The sequence below is a fragment of the Chaetomium strumarium genome (assembly GCF_033439665.1).
Source record: "Chaetomium strumarium strain CBS 333.67 chromosome Unknown B0T15scaffold_2, whole genome shotgun sequence".
Lineage (NCBI taxonomy): Eukaryota > Fungi > Ascomycota > Sordariomycetes > Sordariales > Chaetomiaceae > Chaetomium > Chaetomium strumarium.
The window spans coordinates 4,155,890-4,182,886 of NW_026944430.1; the positions used below are offsets into that span (position 1 = coordinate 4,155,890).

Below are 26,997 nucleotides of genomic sequence, written 5' to 3' on the forward strand. Positions count from 1 at the left end.
TATACATTAGAGGGAGGATTGGCACTGCTTGCACCTAGGCTCTCGGGCAAACCAAGCACATAAACCAACACCTTCTCAAGTCATAGTTGTTCTCTGAGGAACATAGCTATTGGAATTATCGTCGACAACCACGCCGGCGGGACATTAGTCGACTCGGTGTTATCTTGGTAGTTCTGGAAAGTCCCGCTGCCGTGGACGTCGCATAACTGGGTCGCATTAAGTCCTGACTGGTCCCCCTCTGTCGTGAACACAACATACGCCATATCTCCCAGACACCAATTCCTACTACTGCCCCCTTTTTCCTAACCCCTGAGTCTCAGTTGAGTCGAGTCTGCCCAAGGATCGGGTTAGGGTTGTTGTAGCACACCTACAACAAGCCTGTGTTGATGAAGACGGCGGCGCTTTCATGAACCGAACCATCCAATGTCAAGTGCACCACCGGATGACTCGGGTGAAATCCAGGAACACGCGAATCAGAATGGACGCTGTGCCTCGCCCTTGCATAAGGTAGGGACTATCAACGTAGTAATCAGGGGAAGCGGGGTCCTCTTGTTGTCGGTAGGCGGGGCACTCAAACGGCTGAGGCGGTTCCCTGCTCCTCGTTGCCTGCCTCGGAATCAGCCTCAACCGACCCCCGACGACAAGGCGAGCTCCGAGTTACTCCATTCTACCTCGCACCGCTTTCCACGGATATCTTCGTACTCTACACTCTTCCCACATAACGAACCCCTCCTGGCCCCTGGGTACTCACTCGCCTAGTAGAAGGACCCGCAGAAATCCTCACCTTTCCTCTACCTCGTCTCAAGCCAGCTTTATCTAGCTCATCTCACTCAAATACCGGGGGCCCCTCTTACCAACTCACACACCCACTCTCCAACCCCCATTTCTTCCATCAAACCAGAACCGATCCCCTTTTTTTTACCCACACTCAGAAAAAAAACAAAAAAGAAAAAAATGTCGGATCTCGACCTCCTAACCCTAGCATCAACCGACGTAGCCACCCCACTGCCCGCGCACGCCGTCCACGCGGCCCTCTCCAGCCCGCCCTTCCTCCTCCTGCCAGATACCTTCAACACGCGCGACCTCGGCCTAGTGCCGGGCTCCCCGATCCGCCCGGGGCTAGCCTACCGCTCGGGCGGCTTCCTCGCGGGCTTGTCGGCCGAGGGGAAAGAAGCGCTTGCCGGGGGTAAGGTCACGATCAGGAAGGTGTTTGATTTGCGGAGTGTGAGGGAGCACGAGGCGCGGCCGGACCCGGATGATATTGGCGGCGGCAAGGGGTTGGAGGTGGAGGTTGTGTGGGTGAGACCCGATGAGGAGGATGCGCTGGTTGGGTTGGAGGATTTTGTGGAGGGCGGTGGGGAAGGGGGATATGTGAAGATGTATATGGATGTTTTGAAGGTGTATCGCGGGGGGATTAGGGCCGTGTTGGAGCATGTGAGGGATGGGAGGGGGGAGGAGGGGTTTTTGTTTCATTGTACCGGTGAGTCCTTCCTCTCCGCTTTTCTAAACCCCTGATGAAATGCTTGAGAGGTGTGTGCTCCTTGGTAGACTGACTTTGGGGATAAACTACCTAGCCGGACGCGATCGCACTGGGGTGATGGCAGGGCTGTTGCTGAGCCTGGCCGGCGCCAGCAAGGAGACGGTGGCGCTGGACTACATGCTATCGCGGATCGGCACGGAGCCGGCGCGGGAGCAGCTCTTAGCGTTTGCGCTGAAGGGGTCCATGGCCGAGAACACCGATGCCCCCGGGTTCCATAACCTGTGCAATCTGAGGGTCAGCTGCTGGGAGGCCTTCGTCGGGGCCGTCGAGAGCGAGTACGGCGGGTTCGAGGGCTACGTGACGCGGACGCTGGGGTTCTCTGAGCAGGATCTGGCCAAGATCAAGGCCAACCTGGTGCTGCAGAACTGAGAGCAGCGGGGCGGGCCGGGCCCGATAGACGTGGCTTTGCTTCTTTTGCGTCGTTTCCTCGACTAGAGTCAGGGAAGTCACATCCATTGGTGACTACCTAACAATGAGCCCCGTTAGCTTGAGTGTTTTTGAAAGCCATCTTCATTTTGCCGTCAATTGAATCAAAGAGATATCATATCCGTCGACTGCTCCTGTGCGCGGACTCGCCGTAGTGAGGATCACACAGTTATGCAGTACCCCTTTCTCAAAACGCCTGTCATACCCATCATCAAAGTCGTCCCTTTTTGAACTCCCGACCATTGACACCCCCATAAATGCCCCTTTTGTGATGCCATCCTAGGGTATACAGTACAGTACAAGCCAAATCCCGTGTCCTTCCAAGCCATCCATCCATCCCATATCGTGCAACTGCTTGACTGTACCTCACAGCTCCCCTTGTTAATACTCCTTCCCAAATGAAATGCCAGAGTACAGAAATGGTTGTCTTGTGTGGATCGTGATCGCCGGGTGTACCTATGCAAGTCCCATAGACCCAATTGCACCCGCTCTCCTATCATCCACCTGCCGCCCTGGTGTCATATCAAACATCAAACTGACAGCCCTCTGCAACCTGCAAGCAGCGCCCCTCCAAGACTCAGCAGCATCACAACGGGCCTTCGCTCCATTGTCGACTTATTAAGTTTGGTGTGGACGGGTCCATGAATGGAATGAATCGACTTCGTTGTGTGCAACTGCATGACGAGTGATTGATTGGATGGCGGTATAGACTCCTTCAGAAAGGAAAAGAAAACACACAACCTGACTTCAGGAACTGGTAGGAGATTTCCACAGGGGGGGATCGTGGCATGCGGGAATGATGGATGCCGTGCGGGACGAGAGAAAGAGAAAATCAGAGTTTGTTCTCGTCGTCGTCGTCAGGTTCCGGCTGTTGTGCTTTTATTTTGCCGTCATCGCCGAACCGTTGGGAATGAAGGATTGTTAAGTCGTCATATCGAGATCTCCCTGAGTGGTAAGAAAGCCTGCTGTTATGGATACAATTCCCTCGATTACCGTGCCGTCATCATTCTGAGAATTAGGGGTCATAAGCCGTGACGTTGCCATACTCTCTTGACCGGTGAAAAGGCTCATGTGAACGGTGAAGGATTCCGCTGGTTCGATGTCGACGTCTTCCGAAGTTCAAAATGCCGCCAAGGAATGTAAGTCTCGACGTCGTGATTCTCTTTGAACGGTGGGGAAAGCCGGGTGTTCTGGTAGAATCTTCCCTCACGTCATTACGAAGACCTCTTCAGAACGAAGTGACGGTCCAAAACCAAAAAGCGAGAACCGCCGGATGGTGATGGCAAAATGCTGGCTTCACCCCATGCCAGAAACCTCTTCCGAATGGTAGGGTCATAAGTTGTGAAACACCGTGAAACTCCTTGGGAATCGCCACCCAGATGCTCTTTGCACTAACAACACCCCTTCCATCCCCGCGACCTCGAACTCCGCAACATTAGGCTAACGAAAAAGTAAAATCAACTGAATCCTCTCGGTCGTGAGACGTGATCGGCCACTTAAAGAGTCAAAATAGAGTGTTCTAGATCCACCCGGGAGGCGGATACTCAGGGAATTGCCCAGCAGCTATCGGGGCCGACGAGTCCTGGGGAACAGAGACGATCGAGGAGGAGGCAGAGGAGGAGGTGGCGGCAGCAGCGGTGGCTTGGAGCCGCTTCTCAAAGTCGGTGGGCCGGGGCGACGGGCCCGAGATAAACGGATCCCCTTCTGTTTCTGCGGCCGGAGCCGCAGTCTTGGCAATGCCCGGTGTGGCCGGCGGCTTCTTTTCCACACCATTCTCGCCGTGTTGCTTTTGCGAGCCGGTCGGTGGCTGCGGCGGTGGCGCAGGCGAGAGGACGGAGGAAGACATGGTGTCGTTGGGCTCGGCGGGACTAGTACTAGTAGGAGGAGTAGTAGTCTTCTGATGGGGCGCCAGAACCGGAGCGACGAGCTGGGGAGTCTCGCCCAGCACCTTGAGCGCCTTCTCGCGCTTTTGGACGTTGTCGGCCTCGTTGACGCGGATCTGGGTGTCGCGCACACGGGCACGGGCACAGGCAGGGACAGGGGCGGGCGGCAACAGCTCCAGAGACGACAGAGAACCGGTCAGGTGGCGGATCTCGTGCCTCTTAATGGAGGAGGAGGAGAAGGAGGGGGCCAGCGCATCCTTCTTCTTCTTGAAGGAGAAGAAGGAGGAGACCTTCCGGAGAAGGCCCCTTGGAGGGTCGTCGGCGGGGCTGGGGCCGGGGCGTGGGCGCAGGGAGGCAGCCGCGGGCTGGCCCTCCCCCTTGAGGGCCTGGTGCGCGGCCAGCATCTGCTGCGTCTTCTCGAGGACCTTGCGGTCCACGAGCGGGGGGTGACCGTGAAGGCGCACCCCCGCCGCGGGATCCTCTTCGCCGGCGGGGAGGGGCGTCGACGGAGACCGGGAGAGCGTCGTCGGGTGCATCCGCAGCGGGTTGAGCAGCCCGGCGGTCTGCGACGCCGGAAGGGGCCCGGCAGAGGGCGCCAGCTGGGTGACAGGGATAAACCTGTCATCCCAGATGCCGCCGTGCCGGGCCGCCTCCGTGCGCGATGCGGGGATGCGCCGCACGCCGATGCCCATGCCGTGCTGGCTGTGCTGCGACGGCTCGGTGGCAGAGGGCGGGACGCCTCTGGCAGCACCGGGACCGTCTCTTTCCTCGTCGGCCCGGGACGAGGTGGTGAACTTGAATGGCCTGGGGGCCACCGGCGGGGGTCTCAGCGGCGGGAGGAGAAGTGCGCCCCGAGCCGGGCCCGGAGACCCCGCGGAAGAAACGTCGGAGCAAGCCCCCGAAGAGGCTTTCTCGACGACGATCTGCGGGATCCGAGTCCCGCCGCAGCCCTCACCACCAAGAGAACCCCCGGTCCCGCCCGGTGAACCCCCTCCCAACGACGTGTGCGCGCTCATGGTGACTTGTTTCTCTGTGCCGACGGGTTAGCAACTTAGCATGCGCAGCAGACAATAGCATCCAAAACAGCAGCCATCGATGATCTGGGTGTAAGTTTGTTCCCCTCTCCTGCCAGCGGAACCGACCCTCGTGACGGAGAGCGAAGAAATCATCGTCGCCACACCCGCAGCCCGGAAGCTAGCGAGGGGCGAGTAGCAGCGAGTGTTACTGTTACTGTCGTGAGGAGATAAACTTACCGAACTTCGAAAGCCGACTTTGTGACCACCGGTGTGGTCGTTGACAGTGCCAGTGCCGCTTCGCAAAGAGAAGAAGAGACGAAGAGCTTCTTCTGTCGAGGCACACGACAAAGGGAAACCCGCATCGCGTCGGTTCCCCTCTCACCATTTTAGTTCATCTGATGAATCCCGCGAGGGCGGCTGTTCCGGCGGCCAATGGCGCGATCCCGTGGCATCGCGAGACCGCCTGACAACCGGCTGTCGACCGGCAGACGTGCAAAACAGACCGGCCTTCCCGGAGCCGAGGCCGGTCAGCAACGTGAAGCGCAATCGGGATGTGTTTGGAGCAATGCCGGTAGCTGTTTGGTGCCGCAGAACTGGGGTCGGTTGAGGGAACGCCATCTGTTGGAGAGTTAAGTTGCAGAGAGTAAGGTGTGAAGCAAAGCCCTCGAAGAGGCAGAATGGGAGCAAACGCGGGAATGGATTAAACGGCGCAGAGTCACGACCATGTCACAACCAAGGCACCCCATATCATCGCGTATATCGCTTCCTTCGAGGCCTACCGCTTCTAAACACAGGAGATTCAGCATCGCTTGCAGCAGAGAACTGGGAAGTTGGTGCCCCTTTCAAGCAACGAGCGAAAAGGCACATACTGGGCCATCGCCATGCTACCCCGCGCTGATAGCAACTTACACACCTTCATGAATGAAGTGTTCCCAATTCCCAAGCAAGCCACACGTGGATCGCACCACGACTCTACTCATAACTTTGGTTACCTCGCATGCACAGTGACGTATCTCCACAAACATGGGCTATGGGGGGATGTAGGAGGCAACTTTCTGAGACTCGGATAGGAAGCCTGGTCGACAGAGAGTTGTTGGTGATTTCGATTATCCGGACTATCCCGCTAAAGGTGATGGATGTAGAACCCGAGTGATCCATCACAGAGAGCAACACATTGTCCAGAGAGCGCTCGAAGTCGTACAGGTTGGTCACAACATCCGGATCCGGATCCAGGAAAATAAGCCAAATCCCATCAATGTGAAGATACTTACGCTTGCTCTGAGCCAGTTCAGGATGTAGGTCAACCCGGCAACGGTACCTACGCCCGTGAGTAGTGTACTGATCTTAGTTCAGGCATCACGGGAATTCAAACAGAAGAAGGGGGTGATCAACACAATGTCCGAATGCCAGGGAAAGCGGTGGAAACTTAGGTGTAGCTGTGATGCTAGACCCTGGATTCCAGGAGATCTACGTTATATGATATTTTGTTCATTCCCGTCATCAACTGCTACCTAACGTACCTAGTCATCTGCTGCTCGGCTTCAAGACTTGACAACCAGAAACTTTCAGCCTGGGATTCCCTGGGAATTTCATTGGAGCTAAGCTCCTAAGGTAACCAATACCAGTGGGTGGCGAAAAAGGTACGGTATATGAGCAGCTCAATGAGCTCATCTTCCAACTACCAATGCAACTGCACACCCGACGTTGCCACGAAACTCTTCATGGCGTAGTGGTCGAGCTGTGAAAAATGCTCCCGACACTCTCCACATGCGCCGCCCTGCTGTGGACTTTGTAGGAGCACATGTTCGATTTGCGGCGGCCCCATCTTCCTGTACCTGGTAAATTTCGATTCTGCTCCTTCACCCCCCTACATGATTCATTGAAAACTGGCTGGCTTTGGAGCGATTTGCTTGAACTAAAAACCCTTCCATTCTTTGATATTAGGAAAAGGGGTAGGCCAGCTGTGACCACCTGAGTCTCAGTCAAATGTCTGCTCAGATATGGAGTATATAGAACTCATCGTCCTCTTCCCCTGAGATGTCGCAGTAACAGCTGCACCACCCAGCAGATAAAAGCTCTTTGGAATGAGCTTGAACTGCTCCGAGAGTGCACGAACAGAAGAATAGGCCTGATGATCCGCTCATTGTACTCAGCCAGTAAGCAGCGTAAGTCATGTCGAATCAAGAAGTGAATCTCAGAGCCATGTGCAGTTCGGGGCTTTCACATAGAGGAACTGAAAAAAGGGGTCTTGCCAAGACTGTTTACATCGTTGACATGTGGTTACCTCAGCAAGCGCCAAGCCTCTTTGAAATGCTAGCATGCTGATTGGCGAATCCCGAGGAGATGTCGCAAGTGGACCACCCCGCAAACTCCCGATCAAATCGCCTCATCAGTTCGGCGTTCGGCCTTGGGCGGACTTTCTCGGGCGCAGGTTTCCGGAGGTTACTCAGTATTTTCTACAACTCCGGGGAACTCTTTTGTTCTTTTGTCCGCACCGATTGCCTTAGGAGATCATCTCAGCGATTTCAGCGGTTCGGCGGTCAACTCCAGGGCGGAGAGGCGGAGTCATCGGTGTAACGTCAGGAACAGTCAATCAACACCGTGGCATTGCGCAAGATTGCTCAGCCATCCCGATTTAGCCACAAGACCCGAGGGTTTTTCAACGGCACATCTGTCAACCTCGGGAGCTGACGGCGAGTTACCCCAGAGCATACTTTCCTCGATAGACCGCTCGGCTCTTTTCCAATTCCTCTCCAAACCTTCAAGTCGACTCTCGCGACCAGACAAAAATGTCGTTCTCCAGCCTCGTCCAGGATCTGTCGCTCCGTGACTCGAGCGCACCGAGGAGACGGGCCGATGCCTCCGTCTCGACCATCGACGACCGCGCTTCCCACCTCTCCCTCGCCAAGTCATACACGAGCACCGCCGCCACCAGTGTGAGCATTTCGGGGGACATCGCAAGCCAGCTCCATGCCGGCTACTGCCACCCGCTGGCGAGGTCATGGCAAGCCGAGCGGCAACTTACGAAGGTAACATTGCATTGCCTTGCGATTGCTTTGACCATTGCGGGCTAACCGGTTTACATCCAGTCAATGCTCATCTATCCGCTCTTCATCTCGGACCAGGATGACGAGGAAGTCCTCATCCCTTCGCTGCCGAACCAATACCGTCGCGGAATCAACCGATTGGTCCCCTTCCTGGAGCCGCTCGTGCACAAGGGCCTGCGGTCCGTCATCCTCTTCGGCGTGCCGATGCGGCCGGGCACCAAGGACGCGCTGGGAACGGCGGCCGACGACCCGGAGGGCCCCGTCATCCGTAGCATCCGGCTGCTGCGCCAGCGCTTCCCGCACCTGTACATCGTCGTTGACGTCTGCCTGTGCGAGTACACGTCGCACGGCCACTGCGGCATCCTGCGCGACGACGGCAGCCTGAACAACCAGCTGTCGGTCGACCGCATCTCGGACGTGGCCGTCGCCTACGCGCGCGCCGGCGCCCACTGCGTCGCGCCGTCCGACATGAACGACGGCCGCATCCGCGCCATCAAGCTCAAGCTGATCGAGGAGGGCATCGTGCACAGCGTGACGCTCATGTCGTACGCTGCCAAGTTCTCGGGTTGCCTGTACGGGCCCTTCCGCGACGCCGCCGGGTCGGCCCCTTCGTTTGGCGACCGCCGGTGCTACCAGCTGCCGCCCGGGGGTCGCGGCCTGGCGCGCCGCGCCATCGTGCGTGACATCGCCGAGGGCGCCGACATCATCATGGTCAAGCCGGCGGGCCAGTACCTGGACATCATCAGCGATGCCAAGGAGCTGGGCAGGGACCTGCCGATCGCCGCCTACCAGGTCAGCGGCGAGTTTGCCATGATCCACGCGGCCGCCAAGGCGGGCGTGTTTGATCTCAAGACCATGGCCTTCGAGAGCACCGAAGGTATTCTCCGAGCCGGCGCCACCATCATCATCAGCTATTTCGTGCCCGAGTTCCTGGACTGGCTGGACAACTGACCAGGGCGAGGGGCGTTAGACGTGAGGATTGGAGTTTTGGGCGTTTGGGAGTACACGGTTGCTTGGGCAAGGGCCGAGAGTCGGGTCTATCGTTTATTAGACGTCCTGTCATTCTCTGGGTTTCACGTACATATGTTCTGGAACACTTTCTGTCAAGTTTGGGGCTCTACGGATCTCTCAGGTCGGGTTGGAAAAAGCACCTACCGTTGCGGGTCGACTGGGCCGAAGTTATAGGCCGCCGAAGGCACATACTGTGGTATAAATATACTTCGTACGTATCTCCGCTGACGATCGTCGTTCTCTGTCTTTGGCCAGGACCTTCAAGTGCGCGCGCAACCGGTTAAAGGATCCTACCTACAGTGTATACGCAAAGCTTCCAGGTTAGAATCGATAACTTCTTTTCCAACCTAATCGGCATTCAGCGAATCAAGGCGAGGCTCCGGCCCGAGTCGATGGATCTGCCGGACTGCAGGGGGGTAAGTGGGTCGTATGTGGAGCACCTCAGATCTCTTGGCTCGGGAGATCGCCGACTGCAAGGCCAACGTCCCCCTGGCACCAACACATCAACCTAAGACAGAGTTTCAAACACAAACCAACATTGACAATAAGACAAACGTACGGAAGTTGTACAATTCAACGCTGGTGGGACATGCAACCTCATATCCCCATGGTGACTCACTCACGGCTCCAGAAAAGAAACTATGGTCACCTTCGTCTTCCCAAGACTCCTTTCAGATCCCGGCCGTATCGGGATGGGGCTTCTCCATCTCTTATCGCTCAAACTGGGCCTGTGAAACCTCTGAGATCTCGCTCTGGGAGGCAGGTAGGTAGGTAGGTGGGCTAAAATGTCTGTAGACTTGGGAGAACCTGCCACACAAGAGCCGCCCGTCGAATTATCTCGATCAGCATCTTGATTGTTATCCGGTTCCTTGGTTGGGGTGAGAGAGAGAGAGAGAGCGCGCCGGCGGGGCGCCCCGCGAGTGTGTTGTCGGAGACTGTGGGCAGCAGTTTGAGTGAGGCGATGCCAGTGCTTGGGAACAGTGTGATGGGAGGGAACATGGATGAAATGCATTGTGGCGGATAACAAGAAAGGTTGGATGGGATACCTTAGGAGAGGAAAATGCTCACCACCAAGCTCCCCATTGGTTTGTGGCAAGGGAGGTTGGTGGCTACGAAAATTCCCCTCCAGGGATTTTACTTCGCTGGGTATGGATAGGAATCGAACCCAGGCCATCTCGAAGGAGAGGGTCTACGACGCCGTGGCGTTGCGGGTGCACCGTGGTGACCACTTGACCACTTTTTGTGGCGCCGTTGGAAAGTCGGTTCAATGATGTTGCCTATATATCTGGTAGGTACCGTAGGTAGGGACCGGGACTGTGGGGATCTACGGCTCGATACACCTCAGCAAACCCCTGACACCCTTAACGCTCGCGGGACACAGGCTGTCGAATTAATCTATTTGCAGGTGGCCCAGCGCGGCCCAACTTTGTCCTACACTCATCCTTACGACCTGCCATCGGGGCCGGGTCATATCCTCAAACGCACCAAACCTAGAGCGTGAGCCCGTCCGGCATGCGGCGCGGTGCTTCAGACTTCGGACGACTACATCATCCGGGCAGGGGCTCGAATAGGCCCGACCCGCCCAATATGAGCGGTGGTAGAGAGATCCAGTTGTGACGAGGTATGGTGCTTGAAATTTCCTAACGCAGCCAAGTGGTTGCCTGTTCTTTCTGCTGTCGCGTATGTTCGTTTATTCCCCTTGTGCCTCGTTCTTTTTTTCAGTTACCTCCTGTTTCGCTGTATCATCTCTCGATCTGGCTAGTCTGAGAGTCTGAGAGGAGCACACTGTTCCTAGACTCGTATTCATCTAGTGACTTGGGAGAACTAGTGTCCCAAGAAGGGCAAGCAATACGCAGCGATCGTCAGCTCATCGCACTAAGCTATCCTCTATCTAATTTTCTCTTCTACGTGTGAGAGGCCCGTCCTCTACTCACTTGCGTTCCAAGATACGCTTTTCACTATCTCTGTGGTGTCTTCCACAACTCCAAGTTAGCAAAGCTAGGTAGCTAGCTCTTGGTTATCATCTCCGCGGAACATTCTTTCGCCGTTCCAAGCCTCTTCGAAAAGGAAAATGGACACCCACCTCGTCCCTATACACGACCTCGAATACGAGGAAAAGGCCACACTCGTGGATGCCAACAACTCCTCGACATCAGACAGCGAAAGCGATGCCGTCAGACGAGCCTCAGACCCCGACTCCCGCTTCTTCCACTCCACAACCTATACCAAAGAGAACTTCCTACCACGATGGCGATCATCATCATCATCACCACCACTATCCCGGCAACAACAACAACAACAACATCTCCTTACTCTTACACCAACCCACCTCCGCTCCTTCCTCCTCCGAACCGGCCTCTTCCTCCTTCCAAGCTTCCTCCACCACCCTCGTCTCTCGCAAACCACAACAACAACAACCGCTAGTACTGGCACTGGGACCGGGGCTGGGCCAACCGCCTACCTAGACGGCATGCGCGGCCTGGCCGCCCTGTTCGTCTTCTTCTGCCACCACGCCTACACAGCCTTCGCAATCGCCCCCGGATACGGCTACCGCGGCGGCGCAGAGCACAGGGACTTGCTCAAGCTGCCCTTTCTACGGCTATTCTTCTCGGGACCGCCCATGGTGTGCGTGTTCTTTGTTGTCTCCGGGTACGCGCTCTCTCTGAAACCTCTCCGGCTCATCATCATTCATACACAAAATGGGAAGAACAAGGGGAACGGGAGGGGGAAGTTGATGGACACCATGGCCAGTCTCACCTTCCGCCGGGCCGTGAGACTGTTCCTGCCGCCCGCCGTGTCGACGCTCATGGTTGTCGGGATGGTCCGGCTGGGGCTGTACGAGTGGACAAGGGAGTTTGCCTACGATGCACGGTACGTGCGGAATCATCAGGAGCACCACTACGGCCCGCGCACGGAGACGCTGGGGGAGCAGGTGGGCGATTGGGCGCGGCAGCTTCTTGGGTTTGTGCATGTCTGGGACTGGGCGCCGTTTGGCGGGAGTATGGCGCTCGACGTGCACCTGTGGACCATCCCCGTCGAGTTCCGCTGTTCGATGGCGTTGTTCCTCACCATCGTCGGCACGGCGAGGCTGAGGAGGGCGGTCAGGCTTGCTGTGGTGGCCGGGTTGGTGTGGTTCTCGTACTGGAATCAGAGGTGGGAGATGGTGCTGTTTTATGCGGGGATGGTGTTGGCCGAGGCCGATGTCGTGAGGGGCGCGCATGGTGGTGGTGGTGGTGATGACTTCCCTGTTGTTTCGGCTTCTCGCTGCTGTTCTCCTACGCCGGGGCTGTTGTCGGCGTCGACGAGCCGCTCCAACTCCCCGTCGCCGGCTCCGGCCAGGAGACGGTTCACGGCGACACGCTCGCTGTGGTGGATCGCTGTCAGCATCGTGGGGTTGTACTTCATGTCGCAGCCCGACGAGGGCGGCGCCGAGACACCCGGCTGGGTCTATCTCACGAAGCTGATACCCAAGTGGTGGGGAGACGAGCACAGGTACTGGCAGAGCTTTGGCGCCGTAATCTTCGTGCTGGCGGTGGGCCGCTCCGCCTGCTGGCAGCGCTTCTTCAATCTGGCCGTGGTGCAGTACCTCGGCCGGATCAGCTATGCGGTGTACTTGATGCACGGGCCGGTGCTGCACACGGTCGGATATGCGCTTGAGCGGTGGGCGTGGGGGCTGACGGGTACCGAGGGCAGGGCGTACGTTGCCGGGTTTCTCCTGGCGTCTGTCTTTGTGGTGCCGATTGTGATCTGGGTGTCAGATGTGTTTTGGCGAGCTGTAGACGCGCCTGTTGTGAGGTTTGCCAAATGGCTTGAGAAGCGATGTTCCATATCTGAGTAGTAAGTGTCAGTGTTGGCTGCAAGGAAAAGTTTTACTATGATTTTGGAGGGGGTTATGTAAATATGCTACATCAGCCGGCATTGTTGTTTTGCCTGCGTTTTCCTTTCTAGCCAGGAGTCGGGAGTCACTGGAGAGTATTACTAGGCTGCAGGCGGTACTTGGAACGGAGCAGTTACTTCCGCAACAGTTGGATATCGTAGATTAGGCACAAGTCTCCGAGAGCTCGGGTCATGTTAGGCCGGTGAGCGTTTGGCCAGACTTCTGTTCGTGACGTCAGCTTTACCTGGAATCACTACCAGATAAAGTTTGGTTCAGAGTTGGGCTTTTTTTCTAGCAACACATCAGCCCGTGTTCTGGCGGACGGGCTCCCCTCAGCAATTCCGCTCAAATCTATGCGAGTCTAGGTAGGTATCAACCTCTTATTTGAACACAGCCAACATACGCCCAGCTAAGCAGTCGTGATGCAATCATCCTCCTCCCACCCCCGGCTATACCAGCCTCAACTGAGAGTTATCCCTCTTGTCTATAGGGATATACCTCTCTCTCAGCACCTCCTCCACACTCCTCTTCATCCGCTCTTCGCGCCGCGCACTGTCGTATCGTTCCGCCAGCGCCTTCTCCACGTCGGACATATGGAGCAGTTTGGCATCCATCTTGGTTTCGGCCTTCTCTTCCGCCAGGTAGACAGCGGCCTTCGTGCGCCCCGCAAGCTCATGCGCCTTCTCCATGCTCCTCGAAGCCGCTTCCTCCGCCTTCTCCGCACTTCTCGACGCAGCCTCCCGTGCCTCGGACACAATCTGCTTCGCCTCGTCCCGCATTGCCTGAGCAACTACCACCGCCTTATCCCGCGCCTGCTGGAGCGCCTCGCTCACCCTTTGCGCAGCAGCAGCAGCGTCTTGCCTCTGTGCCTCCAGCACCGCAGGCGATTCTGCAGTGCGCGTGGGAGCGAGGGGAGCGGCCTCCCGTACGGGCACCGGCTCGCGCGATAGCTCAACCCCTAACAGCCGCGCCACGCCTTCCTCCGCTTCCTCCCTCACGGCCCCCCAGTCTTTGGTCTGCGCCCAGTGCACGGCCGACAGGACCTCGTTGTTCCATTTCGTCTTGGCCGTCTCGACGAACGATGTCACGGGCCCGCCCGCCCGCCCTCGTCGTCCAGACCCATCCTGCTCTCGCAGGCTCCCGCGCGGGCGGTAGGTGCCGTCGGGCAGGAGGACGGTGGCGTTGCGGCGGCGCGCGAAGAGCGGCACGGACGGGTCTGGCGGGACGAGGGCGTCGAGCGTGGAGGCTTGCGCGCGCAGCACGGCCGACTGCGCTTGTCGGTTGCGTGTGTGGGTTAGTAGCGCGAGGTAGGTGATGGACAGCGTCAGGGTTACGCCGCCTGCCTGGAGTAGTGTTAAGGTTAGTCTGCGTTGGACTTCGGGGAGGAAAGGGGAGCGGGAGTTCGGGCGGCATACGAAACCTGTGACGAAGCCCATGGCTGGTTTCTGTGGGATGCGTTACTTTGTGTAGACGGACGAAGTGAGAGGATCGTTGAGGCCAATTGGCCTCCGCTTTCGCTGCAAGACTGTCTTTCCCCTTGTAGAATCCCCGCCGGACCACCAAAGCCTCGAGCGTAAGGTGTTTGCGCCTGACCATGGGCTGACCAGGATGATGTGAGTGACGTCGAAGCTCGGAAGTTGAAAGCGGGTCAAGCAAGGCGGCTGCCCCCTGTCAAGGCGTCCAGGCTATAGTGGGTCACGGATCTTGGCAGGACTGCCGCCAGCACCGGCGGCCAAAAAATTCACGGATTGCTCCGAGCTCAGTCCCGTCGTGCACCCTGACCGCCGTGACCCGATTCCGACAACAGCTCCCTCACAAGCCCCCCTGCTCCCGCAACCGCCAATTATACCTCCGACCGAACACCAATTCCTCCTCCCACGATCCTCCCCGGCGAATACACATATAGCCCACCATGGCGGGCGGACACATGAAATACCGGCAACTGTCGCGCGACTCGGCGCACCGCCAAGCCCTCCTCCGCAACCTGGTCACCTCACTGATCAAGAACGAGTCGATCCACACCACATGGCCCAAGGCCAAGGAAGCGCAGCGGCTAGCCGAGAAACTCATCACGCACGCGAAGAAGAACGACGAGATTGCGCGCAGGAAAGCACAGGGGATCCTCTTCGTCAGTTCCGCCCCTCCACCCCTCCACCCCTCCTCCTCCCTCCTCCCTCCTCCCCATCCAACTCCCTAATTAATACGAAATGATATAGACACCGCACGAACTCATGCCCAAACTCTTCGGCGAGATCCGCGAGCGGTATCTCAACCGGCCCGGCGGCTACACGCGCGTGCTGCGGACCGAGCCCAAGGACAAGTACGACCAGGCGCCGTCGGCCATCCTGGAGCTGGTGGACGGGCCCAAGGACATGCGGTTCGCCATGACGGCGGCGGCGGTGGCGCGCGACCGGGCGCTGGGCAAGGGCCACACGGACCTGACGCGCAAGAACATCGCCAAGGTGACGCGGTACCGGAAGGAAGGGAGGGACGAGTTCGAGGAGATGGTCGATAAGATCCAGACGCTGGGTTTGGCGGAGAGTAGTAGTAAATGAATGAGTTAAAGGAGGGCAGGATGGTGGTTATGGTAGGGGAAGGGGGGCTGCTGGAGCATCGGGTTATGGAAGAGGTGGGTTGTACATCACGCATTTTCATGTAATGTATGTTGTACATTATGGGAGCATGGACTTGTCTTGTTCTTGGGTTTTTCCGGGGCGTCAAGGGAAACGATGCGCCACTGTATATCCAAGTTGAACTCTTCGCCACAATCTCTAACTAGACAAAGTCAAAGGTATCGCCCTGCTCGTGAATCATTTTGCCCACCCTCGTCGTTCCCACGATCCTCTCCAGCTTCATCACATCGTACTTGGAGAACATCACTCTCACCACACCCTGCCCGTGCTCCAACAGCAGCGCCTGCTCGCTCTTCTGCAGATACCCGCCCGCAATCTCGCGGTAAAACAGCGGGTTGTCCGGCAGCCCGTACATGACGACCCGCTTGACGCCCTTGATCTGGTACCGCCGGAAGTGGTGCGCGCGCTCGGTGTACAGCAGCACCTTGTGGCGGCCGTTCAGGAAGTGCGACCGTGCGCGCGACGCCTCGGGCACGTCGGCGTATTCGCAGATGGTCCCGAAGCTGACGTTCGCCACCGTCGGGTTGTTCGCAAAGTAGTTGCGCACGCGGACGAAGTCGAGATAGGACGGGATGAAGATGAGCGTGCCGCCCGCGTCGCGCGCTTTGTGTTTGGTTAGCATCGGCACGATGGCCTTGGTGAAGTAGGCAAACCGCGCGTCCGGGTCGGCCGCGATCGAGGTCGCTTCGAAGCGGCTGAACGTCTGGCGCGCCTTCACGCCCAGGTACTGGATCACGCCCGGGCATTCCTGTTGCAGGCGCGCCTTCCCGGCCCAGTTGTGACAGTGCGCGCGCAGCAGCTCGGCCAGCTCAGGCGTGTTGAAGGCGCTGAAGATGGCGGTCTGGCGGAAGTATCTGGCTTGGTCGTCGAGGTACCAGCTCCGGACGCGGCTGAAGTCACAGCCGTGTGCGTCCTTGGGCTGGACGTTGAGATGCTCAAAGATGAACTCGACATGCTCCCAGTTCTGCATCAGGAGGGCGTCTGCCTGGTCGACGACCACCAGCTCGATCGAGCTGAGGAAGTCAAAGTCGAGTTTCTTCTCCTCTTCTGAGCCGATCGCCATGCGGAGACCCAGCGGGCTGGCGAGGATGATGTCCGAGTTGTAAAATTGCGAGAAGTATTTCATCGTCTTGCGAGTGAACTTGATGCCTAACCGGAACATGTCGTCGTCGTTGCCCGAGAAGAGGTCCTTGAAATCGTCGGGCTTGCCGTCTGAGAACTTGGATTGCTTGTCGACGTATCCGTCCTCGAAACGCTTTCTGTTCTCCTGCTGATCCGGCCGGCAGATGGAGACCATCATGTCGACCATTCTGACGCAGGATTGCCTCGTCGGAAGGATCATAAGCACCTTGGGGCGTGTAAAACCCTGGTCTCTCAGCTCCAAGTCCTCATCGTTCTCGGTTCTGGCTAGCCTGGCGTTGTTTTTGATGACCCGGTCGCGTGTTCTGTTTCAGTTAGCGTATTACTCTCGGCAATCCTTTCGTGGTTGTGCGTACTTGTAAATGTGGTTGAGAGCATGCAGACAGGCCATTCGTCTGATGCCCTGAGAGCCAGAGACTGTTCGGTTGCAGTAGAGGAGATCCTGGTAGTTGAATAGGTGTGGCGCTATTGTCTGCTCGACCTGGTCGAACTTGGGATGCTTTGAAGCCATAGTCTCTTGCAATCTCTTCTTGAGCTTGAGATCTGAGAGGGCGGACATCGTTGCCGGCAATGACTTCCCTTCACCATCGCCAGTGTCGGGAGTGTTGAGGAAGACTCTTGTCGATTTGGTTACTATCCGTTCTGTACGCCACTTGCCCGTCTGGATTGCCTTTAGTTTGGGCTGCAACTCCTCGTCCTTGGGGTCGGCAAAGTGCACTTCAAACGGATCCGAGCTGTCCAGGTCATCGTCCTCATCGAACAAGTCCTCAGGTGGTGCAGCCGCAGGATCTTCTTCTGGCTCCTCGACTAAGTCGATATCCCGGTCCTCCGCATTCTCCTCATCCTCGACGGGTTCTGGCGCCGGTTGTGCTTCAGAGGTCTCCTTGTGCTCAGACGCTGTATGATCCAGCTTTCGCCGCTTTGCCTTGTGAGGAGCACTTTCAACCAGACTACGCATCAGACTCATGTAGGGCTGAGCAGGCTGCTTGGCTTGCTCCTCATCCTCCTCATCCGAGTCCACTTCCATGACATCTGATTCCGCTTCGGAGGCAATCCCGACCTCGCTCCCAGATTCACTGTTCGGTCAGCATAAGAACAAAGGATAAAAATGAAACACCCGCCAAAATGGATCATGAATATACGTACTCCTTTTCAGCCAACCGTGCGTTATCAAAACGGGCACTCCGCGGTTGTTGCGCCACAGCTTTCCCTCTCCCTCTTCCTCTTCCCCTCCCACGAGACGCGCCTCTCCCCCTAGATCCTCCACGAAATCCGGCACGACCTCCGAGTGCCATTGTATTACGGTTATCCAACGAATCTCGTAAAGAGTGTGCTTGTTTGTAAATCTCACGAAGTCGACAGGCGCTTGAAAAATGTCGAATGAGTGAGTTCCTCAGCCTTGCGGGTATGCAGCCACACAACCCTGGTCGCCAAGACCTGCAGATCAGGCGGACGGCAGCAGCCTTGCATGCCACCTTTCTTATCAGCCATCTTATCTTAGCGCGCACAACCAGGTCCCGCATCCGCTGCAAAACCAAAATTCGAGGTCCAACTCCGGAACGAGCGCTCAAAGAAAAGAGGCTCCGGTTTGCCTGCGACGACTTTGCCCGACATCCGCGACCCGCCCCAACTCCCTGTTCCTACTCCATCAGCTGCCGCCAATTTTCTGCGACCGGGGCACTACAACCACATCTACATCACAGCACAAGGAACAGGAGCATTCAACACCATGGCTGTCGAGCAGGAGCACTTTGTCCACCTGGCCCGGCCCCTGGCGCCCACCGCCGTGGGATTTGCCGCCGGTAGTGCCCCGCTTACCGTGAACATCCAGCCCCAAGTATGCCGGCCCCTCCTTACCTCCCATTACACCACGACATCCCAAGAAAGACTTGCCCACCTTGTAGTCCCTTATAGTTATGACTTTAACAATGTCCTGCTATTCTAGGCCGTCTTCTCAGTCATCGACCACGCCGTCCGTCGCGATATCCGGGACACACAATCGACAAGAGTGATCGGAGCGCTGGTCGGCACGCGCAGCGAGGATGGCAGCGAGGTCGAGGTGCGGAGCACTTTCGCGATCCCGCACACCGAGAACGAGGACCAGGTCGAGGTCGACGTCGAGTACCAGAAGAACATGCTCGCCCTCACCCTCCGGGCCTCGCCGCGCGAGACCCTGCTCGGGTGGTACACGACCTCGCACGAGCTCAACAGCTTCTCCGCCCTCATCCAGAACTTCTTCGCCTCCCCCGAAACCGGCACGTTCCCGCACCCGGCCGTGCACCTGACCATCTCGACGGAGCCGGGCTCGGCCATCGAGACCAAGACCTACATCTCGGCGCCCGTGGCCGTCTCCCCGGACCGGGCCGCCGAGTCGTGCCTGTTCGTGGAGGTGCCGCACAAGCTGCTCTTCACCGACGCGGAGCGCGCCGCGCTCGGAGTCGTCTCCGCCGCGGCCGAGAGCGAGACCAGGTCGGCGCCCGTGGTGTCCGACATCGAATCGCTCGCGCAGGCGCTCGAGACCGTCTCGGACCTCCTGGACCGCGTGTCCAACTACGTGGGCGAGGTGCTCGACGAGGAGCGCGACGGCAGCCATGCGCTGGGCCAGTTCCTGATGAACGCGCTGTCGCTGGCGCCCAAGGTGTCGAGCACGCAGATCGAGCACGACTTCAACAACCACATCCAAGACGTGCTCATGGTCAGCTACCTCGCCAACACGATCCGCACGCAGATCGACCTCGCCCAGCGGCTGGCCACGGCGCCGCTAGCGGCCGGGGAGAAGGAGGCCGGCAAGGAGGGCGGAAAGGAGGGTGAGGAAGGCGGCAAGCAGGAGGGCGGTCGGTCTGGTGGTGGTGCCGGCGGGAGAGGGGGTAAGCGGACGGGCGGGCGTGGCGGCGGCGGTGGTGGTAGGGGCGGTGGCCAGCAAAGGGAGCCGAGGGAAAATGGCGAGTAGACGGAGACAGAATAAAGGGCATCTTTGCTTGTTTCTTTCAACTTCTCTGCTCTTACGGCGGAGTTCTGTCCGCAAATATTCGGGTTCCGGGGTTCGAAAGGATATGAACCTGGTTTCGTGTGATCGGAAGCCGAGGAACTTGACGGGAGATAAAAGCCGCGTGTTTCACTCGGCCAGTTCAACAGGTTGGCGGGCAACATTGGTCCACATGCCAAAGGGAAAGTCAAGCATTTGCGGTGCCGTGGTCTCTTGGAAGTCTTAAGAGATCTTCCCAGGCAAAATGGCCTGTTTCGGGACAAAAAAGTGATCATGTACCATGGCGTTTGGGGCTAGCTATACGGATAGAAGAGAGACCGAACCAAGGCATATAAGCTCACGAGGTGGAATGAGGCTTGCTTGACCATGAAATTGATAACATCCTCCCGTAATTTATATTCGGCACATCTATAAGTCTGGTTCTGTCGTGATCCGAGCTATATCCGCATTAATCTTGAATGTGTGGCCGCAAGTTCGATGCTGGATACATAGCAGAACTGCCCACCCCGGCCGCCTTCTTTTATCATTGACCCTTAAAATGAGCAGAGAGTGCGTGTTCTAGCGCAGCTTTTCTCCAACAAACACCAACCTTCCTACTCCCAAAACGCCGCGATACATGCTCCCAACCTATTGCGCCTATGATCCAGTATTTGTTTGACTCCCGACACCGCCTGATGCTCCGACTCCTAAGCAGAAGGCTTATGCGGCAACGTCGCAGGGTTGCCGTAGGTTGGTAGATGACTAAACGCCTGGTTCGGGCCCGGTCCCGAGGGCCCGCCAGGCTTGTTTGCCATGTGCATGGGACCGCTCGGAGGAGGCATATGCTGTGGCCCGTGAGGCGCCGGCACATGGGGACCCTGCTGCACTACGTGATACGGCGGGATCGAATTGTTAGAACCCTGCCTTGTCATGCTGTATGGGCCCGGCGCAGGCACAAAACCCGGCTGTGGCATCGGTTGCTGGAACCCACTGTAGCCCATGTGCGGCGAGTTGAACTGCGGACTCCCGTGGCGAGGACTTGACCCTCCGTAAGGGCCAGTCGGCGGTGGGGGTGGTCCAGGCTGCATCGGGAGTCCGTTGGCGGGAACGAATGATTGCGTTTTGGGATTGAAGGCCTGACGGTTGTAACTGCCCGGGATGGGATGTTGACTTTTCGGGTCGTTTGGGTTCGCGTTCGCGGGGAGCTGTCCATAAGCATAAGGGATTCCCGCTGGCACCACCGGACTCGCTCTCGGCGGATACGTATTCTGACCGAAGCTTTGCTGCGCCGGCCACGCGGGCTGAGGAACACTTGGCACCGGACTTCCGTACGGCGCGGCCATTGGGGGGTTTGGAGTGCGGTAACCCTGCTGCGGTGGGGGAGGCACCGTCTGCGGCACCGGCACCGGCTGTGGCACTGGCTGCGGCATAGGCGGCTGTGGGTACTGCAACCGGATTAGGAGAGGGTACTTCAAGGACAGTGTAGGGTGGAACTTACGGTTGGAATCCCGCTGTATTGCGCAGTGAACGCAGTGTTAGGCATCATCTGCGGCGTATACGGCTGGGTGGGTGCGTAAACCGGCTGCGGTGACTGTGGATATGGCTGCTGCTGAAACTGCGCGCTGAACGGAGCCGCGTTCACGGGGTAATATTGGGGAGCGGCGGGTCCCCAAGTCGGATGCTGAGGAGCGCACCAAGCAACGTACTGAGAACGCGATTCAAAGCCTTCGTCGTCTCTGCGTTGCTTGTTCGGTTTCCTCTTGCCACCGTTCGTCCTATCTTTGGCTGATACAGAGCTGGCGCGAGATACGCCGTTACCGTCTTCGTTCTCTGCGGTCCACCATTGTTAGGACCGAATATGGGGGAATCCACGGCAGACCTACCCTGGTTCGAATTTTCCGTCTTTTCAACGCTCCCAAAGATCCGCTGCCTAGCTCTGTTGTACGCCTCCTCACGCTCTTCTCTGGTAAGTCTGTAGACGAAAAGTTAACGCGGATGGACCTTATGTAAGAATCAGTTTCGAACGTACTTCTCCTTGGCGGCGACGGCTTTCTCCTTAGAGTCGCTGCCGTCTTCCGAGGTTGGCTTAGAGGGACCTGCACTCAGGGTGCCTAGCTCTCCTTCCTCCCCGCGCCGCATGATCTTTCGCGGTAGCACGACCGGCGCAGGGGAACTGCTGCTCGGTGTGCTTGCCGCGATACTCGACAACGACGGAGGTATCCTGCAGAAAGGTGTTCTGAAGATGCGTACTGCGCCAGCAGCTGCCTCGTATGAGTGCGTCATGTGGTAGTAATCGGCCAACTTGTGGGTCAACATTCTGCAAAATGAGTTGCTCGGAGGCAAGTCCATGTACGGCTCTCTGTGAGGGTAAAGTCAGCAAACGGCCCGCTGAAAGTGACGGAAGTGAGCCTACTTCGAGTCCTGCACAAATTCGATCACCTGCTGCTCCAACCTCAGCAAGAAGATGCGGTCTTTGGGAGACTGCATGGCCTCGAGTAACTTGTCGTCCGGACTCTGGCTATAGAACGCATTGGGTGCCAGAACGTCGGGGGGCGAAACTTTGGGCTCTGCAACTGCCTGCTTGTCGGAAGCGCCGCTCTGCGGTGTTACCACGCCCTGGCTCTTGTTCCCAGCCAAGAGATGATGGGCTGGAAGAGCTCGTGGTGGCATATCCCCGATCTGGATACGGTGCATGCGGGCGGCGACGTCCGAGCCCATGCGAGACCCAGCAATGTATGAACCACGAATCGAGAATGAGTCGTCATCCTCGGCCGCAGCCTTGACGCTAGCGCTATCATCCGGGCGAAGCGATTCCTTCTCGTCCAGGGCGAAGGTGGTCCCCGACGTGATGCTCTTACCATCCAGGCTCGGGGGCTTGGTTCCCAGCTCAGAACTGGAATCGGCTCGCTGGGACGTCTCATCTGACGGAGTCTGGCTGTTGCCCGCTTTGACCGACTTCTCGGTCCCGCCAGATAGAGAACCGTTCACGACAAGGTTCGGCGACGACGTTGTCTCGAGCTTAAGGTCCTTGATTCCATCGACAATCTTAGCATCGTCGAATTGCTCACGTTTTGACGTTTGCTGCGAATCCGAAGAAGGGCCGGGGCCGGTTGAGGTGCCTGCGGGCAAAGCGGCAGAGGTCGGGCCAGCAGTGACCCCTGGGGTATGTGCAGTGTCATCTTTCCTGCCTCTGGCAGGGGTCGAGTTTGGCATTCTAGAAATAGTGGTAGTGGACTTGGAGCCTTTGAACGAGGATGCAGCAGCAACCTATCGAGGAGACATATGTCAGATGGAGTGCTCCAGATGAAGGCCGAGACTTGGTTGCATGTGTGGTGGCTTACCCTTGCAAACGACATCTTCCCGGCATCGTTGGCCATGGTGGGGACTGCCGCCATGCTTGCGGCTCTGATATCACTAGGAACACCAAGTGCCTTGCAATCCGCCTGATATCGATAACGAGGGACAAGAGGGAAGTTGTGACGGTCGCGAGTCGAGCGAGCGGGGAGGGATGCCCGAGTTTGATTGTGGCCCAGATGGCACCGAACGATCGTTCCAAGAATAAATCAAGAGATAAAACGGAGCAGGGCTGTCCAAACCGAAGGAAGAGTGCAGGTAATCATGGTGGGGAGGTTAGACGCAGAATCGGGCAACTCTGTGGTTTCCTTCAGTGCAACGAATTGCATGGAGCACGCACAACAAGGAGCTGCTGCCTCGATGGGTGGTCTGCTGGTGGTGCACAAAATGGCAAACCCGACGGCAGCTGTTGTTTGAGCGTTCCTGTTCGGATGCGAAAGTGAGTTGCCGCAATTGGCGGTTTATGAAGAGAGGCGGATCTCCTAAGCAAAGGAGGGGTGCGATATTCTAGTGCGGTGGAGGACTTGGAAATGGTCGGACCAGAAATTCTGGCGAGCAGGCTGCCCAGCCGGTGCCACTTATATGTACTGTGTAGGAGGGCCTTATTATTAGCTGCAGTCAGCGCAGTGAACACGGACAGGCAGTGGAGAACGGAGATCGGTGTTGAAGCCCCACCCCCGGCCATTGGATTTCCTGTCCTGACCTGCCTTTTGTTGCAGAACCTCCTTGGGGACAGTCCAGCAAGCAACGAGACTGCCCGCAAAGCAAAGGGTCCAGGAGAGCAGAGAAGGTTGGAAACTGGACGTCTTAAAAAATGCATTATCTTCCGGTTCCAAGTGCCGACAATGCAGATGCTCGAATGCTATGTGGTGGCACCGGGTGAGCATGGCTCATGCGGAAGGCGGCTCACAAACACCTCAATGAGATTGGACAGACTGCTGTCTTGCAGGAACACCCTGAAGTTGTTGTGCATGATTCTCCAAAGGCCTGGATAAACTTTCGGCCTGCGGTGGTTCAAGTTTGAAGCGATAGAACATTCTGCGTGCTCTTCACCTAGGTACCAGAACGGGAGCACATAACAGGACACCTCGCGCCTGGCAGCTCACTACGGAGTACTAGTACCTAACATACCTAACAAGCTAGAAACACGCAAACCATGCCATGAGCTCAACGCTTCTGGTGGTGAAATTGCCAGTACTTGGGGTCAATACGTACCGGCGCCTTCTTTGCCGTATAACGTAGGAAATCAACAGATGGTTTCATCAGACGGCCTGGAAATCTCACTGACGGAGGGCGCTGTGTATCATGCGCTCAGTTTCCCTATCGATCAAGGAGAAGGCAACCCCACACCAATTCTGCCACGAGGAAGTAAGAAAAAAAGGCGGTGACCGGGATACTTGCTCTCTTACAGTCTTACTCAAGGACACTTTCCGTACACAACTTTCTTTACCGTACCGTATTATGTAGTATTTCGAAAGGCGGAACTGTGATTCTGCGAACAAACAACTCGCCATCTTCGCGACGATTTCACCTGGATGCTAAATGCAGATCTCCCGAAGCTGGCAGTCTTACAGCCCGTCAGTGAGCGGAAATCAACTGACAATCACAATTCCTATCTGCAGGTCAACACAACTGCTGCATCTGGTGCTCATTTCACCCCGAGCGCAGTGTGCTTCGAGAGACTGTCCGAGCTACAACAACAAGCGCGCAGAGGATCAAATCTAGATTTAGAATGCATCCCTATCGGGGCCGGAGCGGGCCGTCCAAAACCACACCAACGAATGTACAATGCCAGAAATGCCTGAAACGAGATATGTGTTCCTTCACTCGTGGTACGTGTTCCTCGCTGACTATCGCAGAACGTCACTACTCGTATGAGTGCAAGGCAACACCACAGGAACGGCCTTATGCTGCCAGGCCGTCTCGCACACAGCAGCTATTCAATCCCAAACTCCTTCCCAAACTGTCAAGCGAGACACCAAATGTGTTACAGGAAAAGTAGGTTACAAATCTGGACTACAGAAACAAACCCATGCTGACACGATTTGCCACAAGGAAAGGGATAGCCGATGAGGAGCTGGCTAAACGGGAGGCCGAGAGGGCACGGAAACGGCAGCGCGAGGCGGATGAAGAAGCTGCTTCGTCGGATTCCCCGCCGCCCAGGCGGAATAGGTCTCCGTCTTACGATTCGGTCTCCAGTATCTCTACTACTCGATCCCCATCCCCAGCGCCAAGACGGAGCGCGAGTCCGCCGCGGAGAGAGAGACGGCGACATTCTCGGAGTCCTTCACCTCGGGGTTCCCATGGTCGTCGCTACTCTCGAGATCTCTCAACGAGTCCAGATCGCGGCTATCAGGGTCGGTCCTCCCACCCGCTGCGCTCTGCTTCGCCACGCCGATCCCCGTCCCCTCCACGGCGATATGAGCGCAGCAGCCACGGTCCTAGGCGTCATGACTCTCCCGAGGCCGATGTTCGTGTGAGGGACTCCTCTGTGAGGCGTGCTCGCTCCAGATCGAGATCTCCGGTGAGACGAGAGGATAGGGAAGACAGACGCGGAGAAGGGCGATATCGGGATAGGGACGAGCACGGGTATGGAAGCCCACCGCCACCGCCGCGACAGCCGTCTCCTCCAAGAGAGAGAAGCCTGAGCCCCTTCAGCAAGAGGTTAGCACTCACGCAAGCCATGAACAGGGGAGGACGGTAGAGAGGAAACCGGGTATCAATTACATACTCTTCTAGGAACCCATGTAGTTAGCAGACCATCGGGCAACAACAACGTAAACCAGACAAACCGGCAACCAAACCCGTGACAAGCAATACCCATAACAATTGTCTACCACAGTAGCCCAAAGCCACTCATCAAGCTATCCCAAACTCCTCCGCCTCCGCCTCCCTCTCCCTTCGAGCATCCTCCTCCTCTTCCCGTTCTCGTAATCGCATCCCCTCCACGATCGCCGCCCCATCCAGCATCCCCTCGGCTGCAGCATCCCCCTCACCTTCCCCTTGTTCCGCCCCCTCTCGACTTGGCGGCCCATTCTGTGCACGCGCCGCCTCCGCGGCGGCCTTCTTCTCCGCCAGCCTCTCCCTCACCAGCCGCGCGATGGCGTTCTCGGTCTGCACGTTCAGCGCCTCCATCTTGAGATTCAGTTCCCGCTTCAGGTCCCAGTTGGGCTTCTTCGGCTGCAGCTTGAGCAGGTCGATGCCCTTGTCGTTCTGCGCGTCGATCGCCGCCTGTCGCTTGGATTCCTCCTCGAGGTCCTGCGCCTTCTCTTCGAGCGTCGGCTTGTCGAGGGTGAGCGTCGGCGGTGCCTCGAAGCCTAGCTTGGGACCTTTGGTCTCGAAGTCGTAGTTCCGGCCGGAAAGGTGCAGGCGGGCTACGTCTTTTGTCGGGGGTGCGGTCCCCGTGGAGGGTTCATCTTGGTTGTTGTTATTTGTGTTGAGGTCGCTGGGAGAGACGTCCCGAGGTGCAGTGTTTGTTGGCTCTTCTGGATCTTCCTCCGTCGGCTGCTTGCGCTTGAGCGACTTGAGCTTGGCAAGGCGTGCTTTGCGGTCGTCTGCTGCCGCGCTGAGAACCGCGTGGGATGACATTGTTGGACGTATGATAGCTCGTTTTCCTTTTCCGCTTCCTTTTTGTCTGTTTAGTTGGAGAACTTCAATGGGCGTTGGGTGGTCTGTGGTAACTGGAAGCTACTAGCACTACTACTTACTGTGTACTATTCCGTATGTCCTGAGTTTCAAGAGACAAGCACCGCTGTGTAATATTCGGTATTTTTCGGTACGCGTAACTGCGTAACGGCAACAGCTAAAAGTGGATAGCGCGTAAGGTAAATTCTGTATTCTGTAATTCCTCCTTTGTTTCATTCCATTGCCAGGCGGGAAATTTCTCGACAAGCCCAGATGCCCGGTATCACCGTCCGCCAAAACGCGCCACCCTCATCGGACACGGTTCCCATCCACTCCCCGGAGTGAGACCGGCCGCTCTCAGGCGAGCCTTGCGTCGACATGATCATACGTCAAGCCAGGCAAGTCTGCTGGGCATGTGCAGCATTCGCTCGGCCCGCCCGATGGCCTATCGGAACACAAGCGACGCAGGTTTTCAGACACA

At 57.3% G+C, this 26,997-nt stretch overlaps 12 protein-coding genes across 12 annotated transcripts; 6 read left to right on the plus strand and 6 right to left on the minus strand.

Annotated features, from left to right (window-relative positions):
- The first annotated feature begins 570 nt into the window (after positions 1 to 570).
- B0T15DRAFT_526010 (protein-tyrosine phosphatase-like protein) lies at positions 571 to 2,077 on the plus strand. The gene is made up of 2 exons (XM_062868884.1): positions 571 to 1,480; positions 1,575 to 2,077. Exons 1-2 carry the CDS (start codon positions 955 to 957, stop codon positions 1,907 to 1,909), a joined length of 861 nt encoding a protein of 286 aa, XP_062724820.1. The 5' UTR covers positions 571 to 954; the 3' UTR covers positions 1,910 to 2,077.
- Positions 2,078 to 3,485: 1,408 nt separating this feature from the next.
- B0T15DRAFT_509436 (uncharacterized protein) lies at positions 3,486 to 6,690 on the minus strand (the record flags this gene model as incomplete). The annotated part of the gene is made up of 7 exons (XM_062867784.1): positions 3,486 to 4,879; positions 4,992 to 5,043; positions 5,103 to 5,160; positions 5,248 to 5,483; positions 5,735 to 5,749; positions 6,137 to 6,183; positions 6,564 to 6,690. The coding sequence occupies 7 exons, from the start codon at positions 6,688 to 6,690 to the stop codon at positions 3,486 to 3,488; spliced, it is 1,929 nt and encodes a 642-aa protein (XP_062724821.1).
- Positions 6,691 to 7,544: 854 nt separating this feature from the next.
- Positions 7,545 to 9,203, plus strand: B0T15DRAFT_127726 (uncharacterized protein). The gene is made up of 2 exons (XM_062861708.1): positions 7,545 to 7,894; positions 7,955 to 9,203. The coding sequence occupies exons 1-2, from the start codon at positions 7,655 to 7,657 to the stop codon at positions 8,861 to 8,863; spliced, it is 1,149 nt and encodes a 382-aa protein (XP_062724822.1). The 5' UTR covers positions 7,545 to 7,654; the 3' UTR covers positions 8,864 to 9,203.
- A 2,046-nt stretch (positions 9,204 to 11,249) lies between these two features.
- On the plus strand, positions 11,250 to 12,761 carry B0T15DRAFT_372583 (acyltransferase 3; the record flags this gene model as incomplete). Its single annotated transcript, XM_062864213.1, has 2 exons — positions 11,250 to 12,220; positions 12,263 to 12,761. Coding segments are annotated over 2 exons (1,470 nt in total), but the record flags the coding sequence as incomplete, so codon positions are not given.
- A 488-nt stretch (positions 12,762 to 13,249) lies between these two features.
- Positions 13,250 to 14,236, minus strand: B0T15DRAFT_491578 (uncharacterized protein; the record flags this gene model as incomplete). The annotated part of the gene is made up of 2 exons (XM_062866793.1): positions 13,250 to 14,143; positions 14,216 to 14,236. 2 exons carry the CDS (start codon positions 14,234 to 14,236, stop codon positions 13,250 to 13,252), a joined length of 915 nt encoding a protein of 304 aa, XP_062724824.1.
- A 476-nt stretch (positions 14,237 to 14,712) lies between these two features.
- On the plus strand, positions 14,713 to 15,355 carry B0T15DRAFT_491579 (ribosomal protein L17; the record flags this gene model as incomplete). Its single annotated transcript, XM_062866794.1, has 2 exons — positions 14,713 to 14,928; positions 15,017 to 15,355. The coding sequence occupies 2 exons, from the start codon at positions 14,713 to 14,715 to the stop codon at positions 15,353 to 15,355; spliced, it is 555 nt and encodes a 184-aa protein (XP_062724825.1).
- Positions 15,356 to 15,465: 110 nt separating this feature from the next.
- B0T15DRAFT_127793 (uncharacterized protein) lies at positions 15,466 to 17,957 on the minus strand. Its single transcript, XM_062861711.1, has 3 exons — positions 17,720 to 17,957; positions 16,930 to 17,649; positions 15,466 to 16,878 (listed from the first exon to the last, which is right to left on the minus strand). The coding sequence occupies exons 1-3, from the start codon at positions 17,866 to 17,868 to the stop codon at positions 15,576 to 15,578; spliced, it is 2,172 nt and encodes a 723-aa protein (XP_062724826.1). The 5' UTR covers positions 17,869 to 17,957; the 3' UTR covers positions 15,466 to 15,575.
- B0T15DRAFT_127755 (maintenance of mitochondrial structure and function-domain-containing protein) lies at positions 17,720 to 19,884 on the plus strand. Its single transcript, XM_062861710.1, has 4 exons — positions 17,720 to 17,957; positions 18,075 to 18,302; positions 18,392 to 18,410; positions 18,519 to 19,884. Exons 1-4 carry the CDS (start codon positions 17,947 to 17,949, stop codon positions 19,521 to 19,523), a joined length of 1,263 nt encoding a protein of 420 aa, XP_062724827.1. The 5' UTR covers positions 17,720 to 17,946; the 3' UTR covers positions 19,524 to 19,884.
- B0T15DRAFT_127751 (uncharacterized protein) lies at positions 19,885 to 23,067 on the minus strand. The gene is made up of 6 exons (XM_062861709.1): positions 22,880 to 23,067; positions 21,952 to 22,805; positions 21,568 to 21,897; positions 21,422 to 21,510; positions 21,037 to 21,368; positions 19,885 to 20,983 (listed from the first exon to the last, which is right to left on the minus strand). Exons 1-6 carry the CDS (start codon positions 22,931 to 22,933, stop codon positions 20,246 to 20,248), a joined length of 2,397 nt encoding a protein of 798 aa, XP_062724828.1. The 5' UTR covers positions 22,934 to 23,067; the 3' UTR covers positions 19,885 to 20,245.
- On the minus strand, positions 23,068 to 23,962 carry B0T15DRAFT_127802 (uncharacterized protein). The gene is made up of 2 exons (XM_062861712.1): positions 23,600 to 23,962; positions 23,068 to 23,493 (listed from the first exon to the last, which is right to left on the minus strand). Exons 1-2 carry the CDS (start codon positions 23,777 to 23,779, stop codon positions 23,203 to 23,205), a joined length of 471 nt encoding a protein of 156 aa, XP_062724829.1. The 5' UTR covers positions 23,780 to 23,962; the 3' UTR covers positions 23,068 to 23,202.
- A 368-nt stretch (positions 23,963 to 24,330) lies between these two features.
- On the plus strand, positions 24,331 to 25,893 carry B0T15DRAFT_526025 (uncharacterized protein). Its single transcript, XM_062868885.1, has 2 exons — positions 24,331 to 24,890; positions 24,948 to 25,893. Exons 1-2 carry the CDS (start codon positions 24,625 to 24,627, stop codon positions 25,594 to 25,596), a joined length of 915 nt encoding a protein of 304 aa, XP_062724830.1. The 5' UTR covers positions 24,331 to 24,624; the 3' UTR covers positions 25,597 to 25,893.
- On the minus strand, positions 25,563 to 26,636 carry B0T15DRAFT_127831 (cwf18 pre-mRNA splicing factor-domain-containing protein). The gene has a single exon (XM_062861713.1). It carries the CDS (start codon positions 26,478 to 26,480, stop codon positions 25,752 to 25,754), a length of 729 nt encoding a protein of 242 aa, XP_062724831.1. The 5' UTR covers positions 26,481 to 26,636; the 3' UTR covers positions 25,563 to 25,751.
- Positions 26,637 to 26,997: the final 361 nt, after the last annotated feature.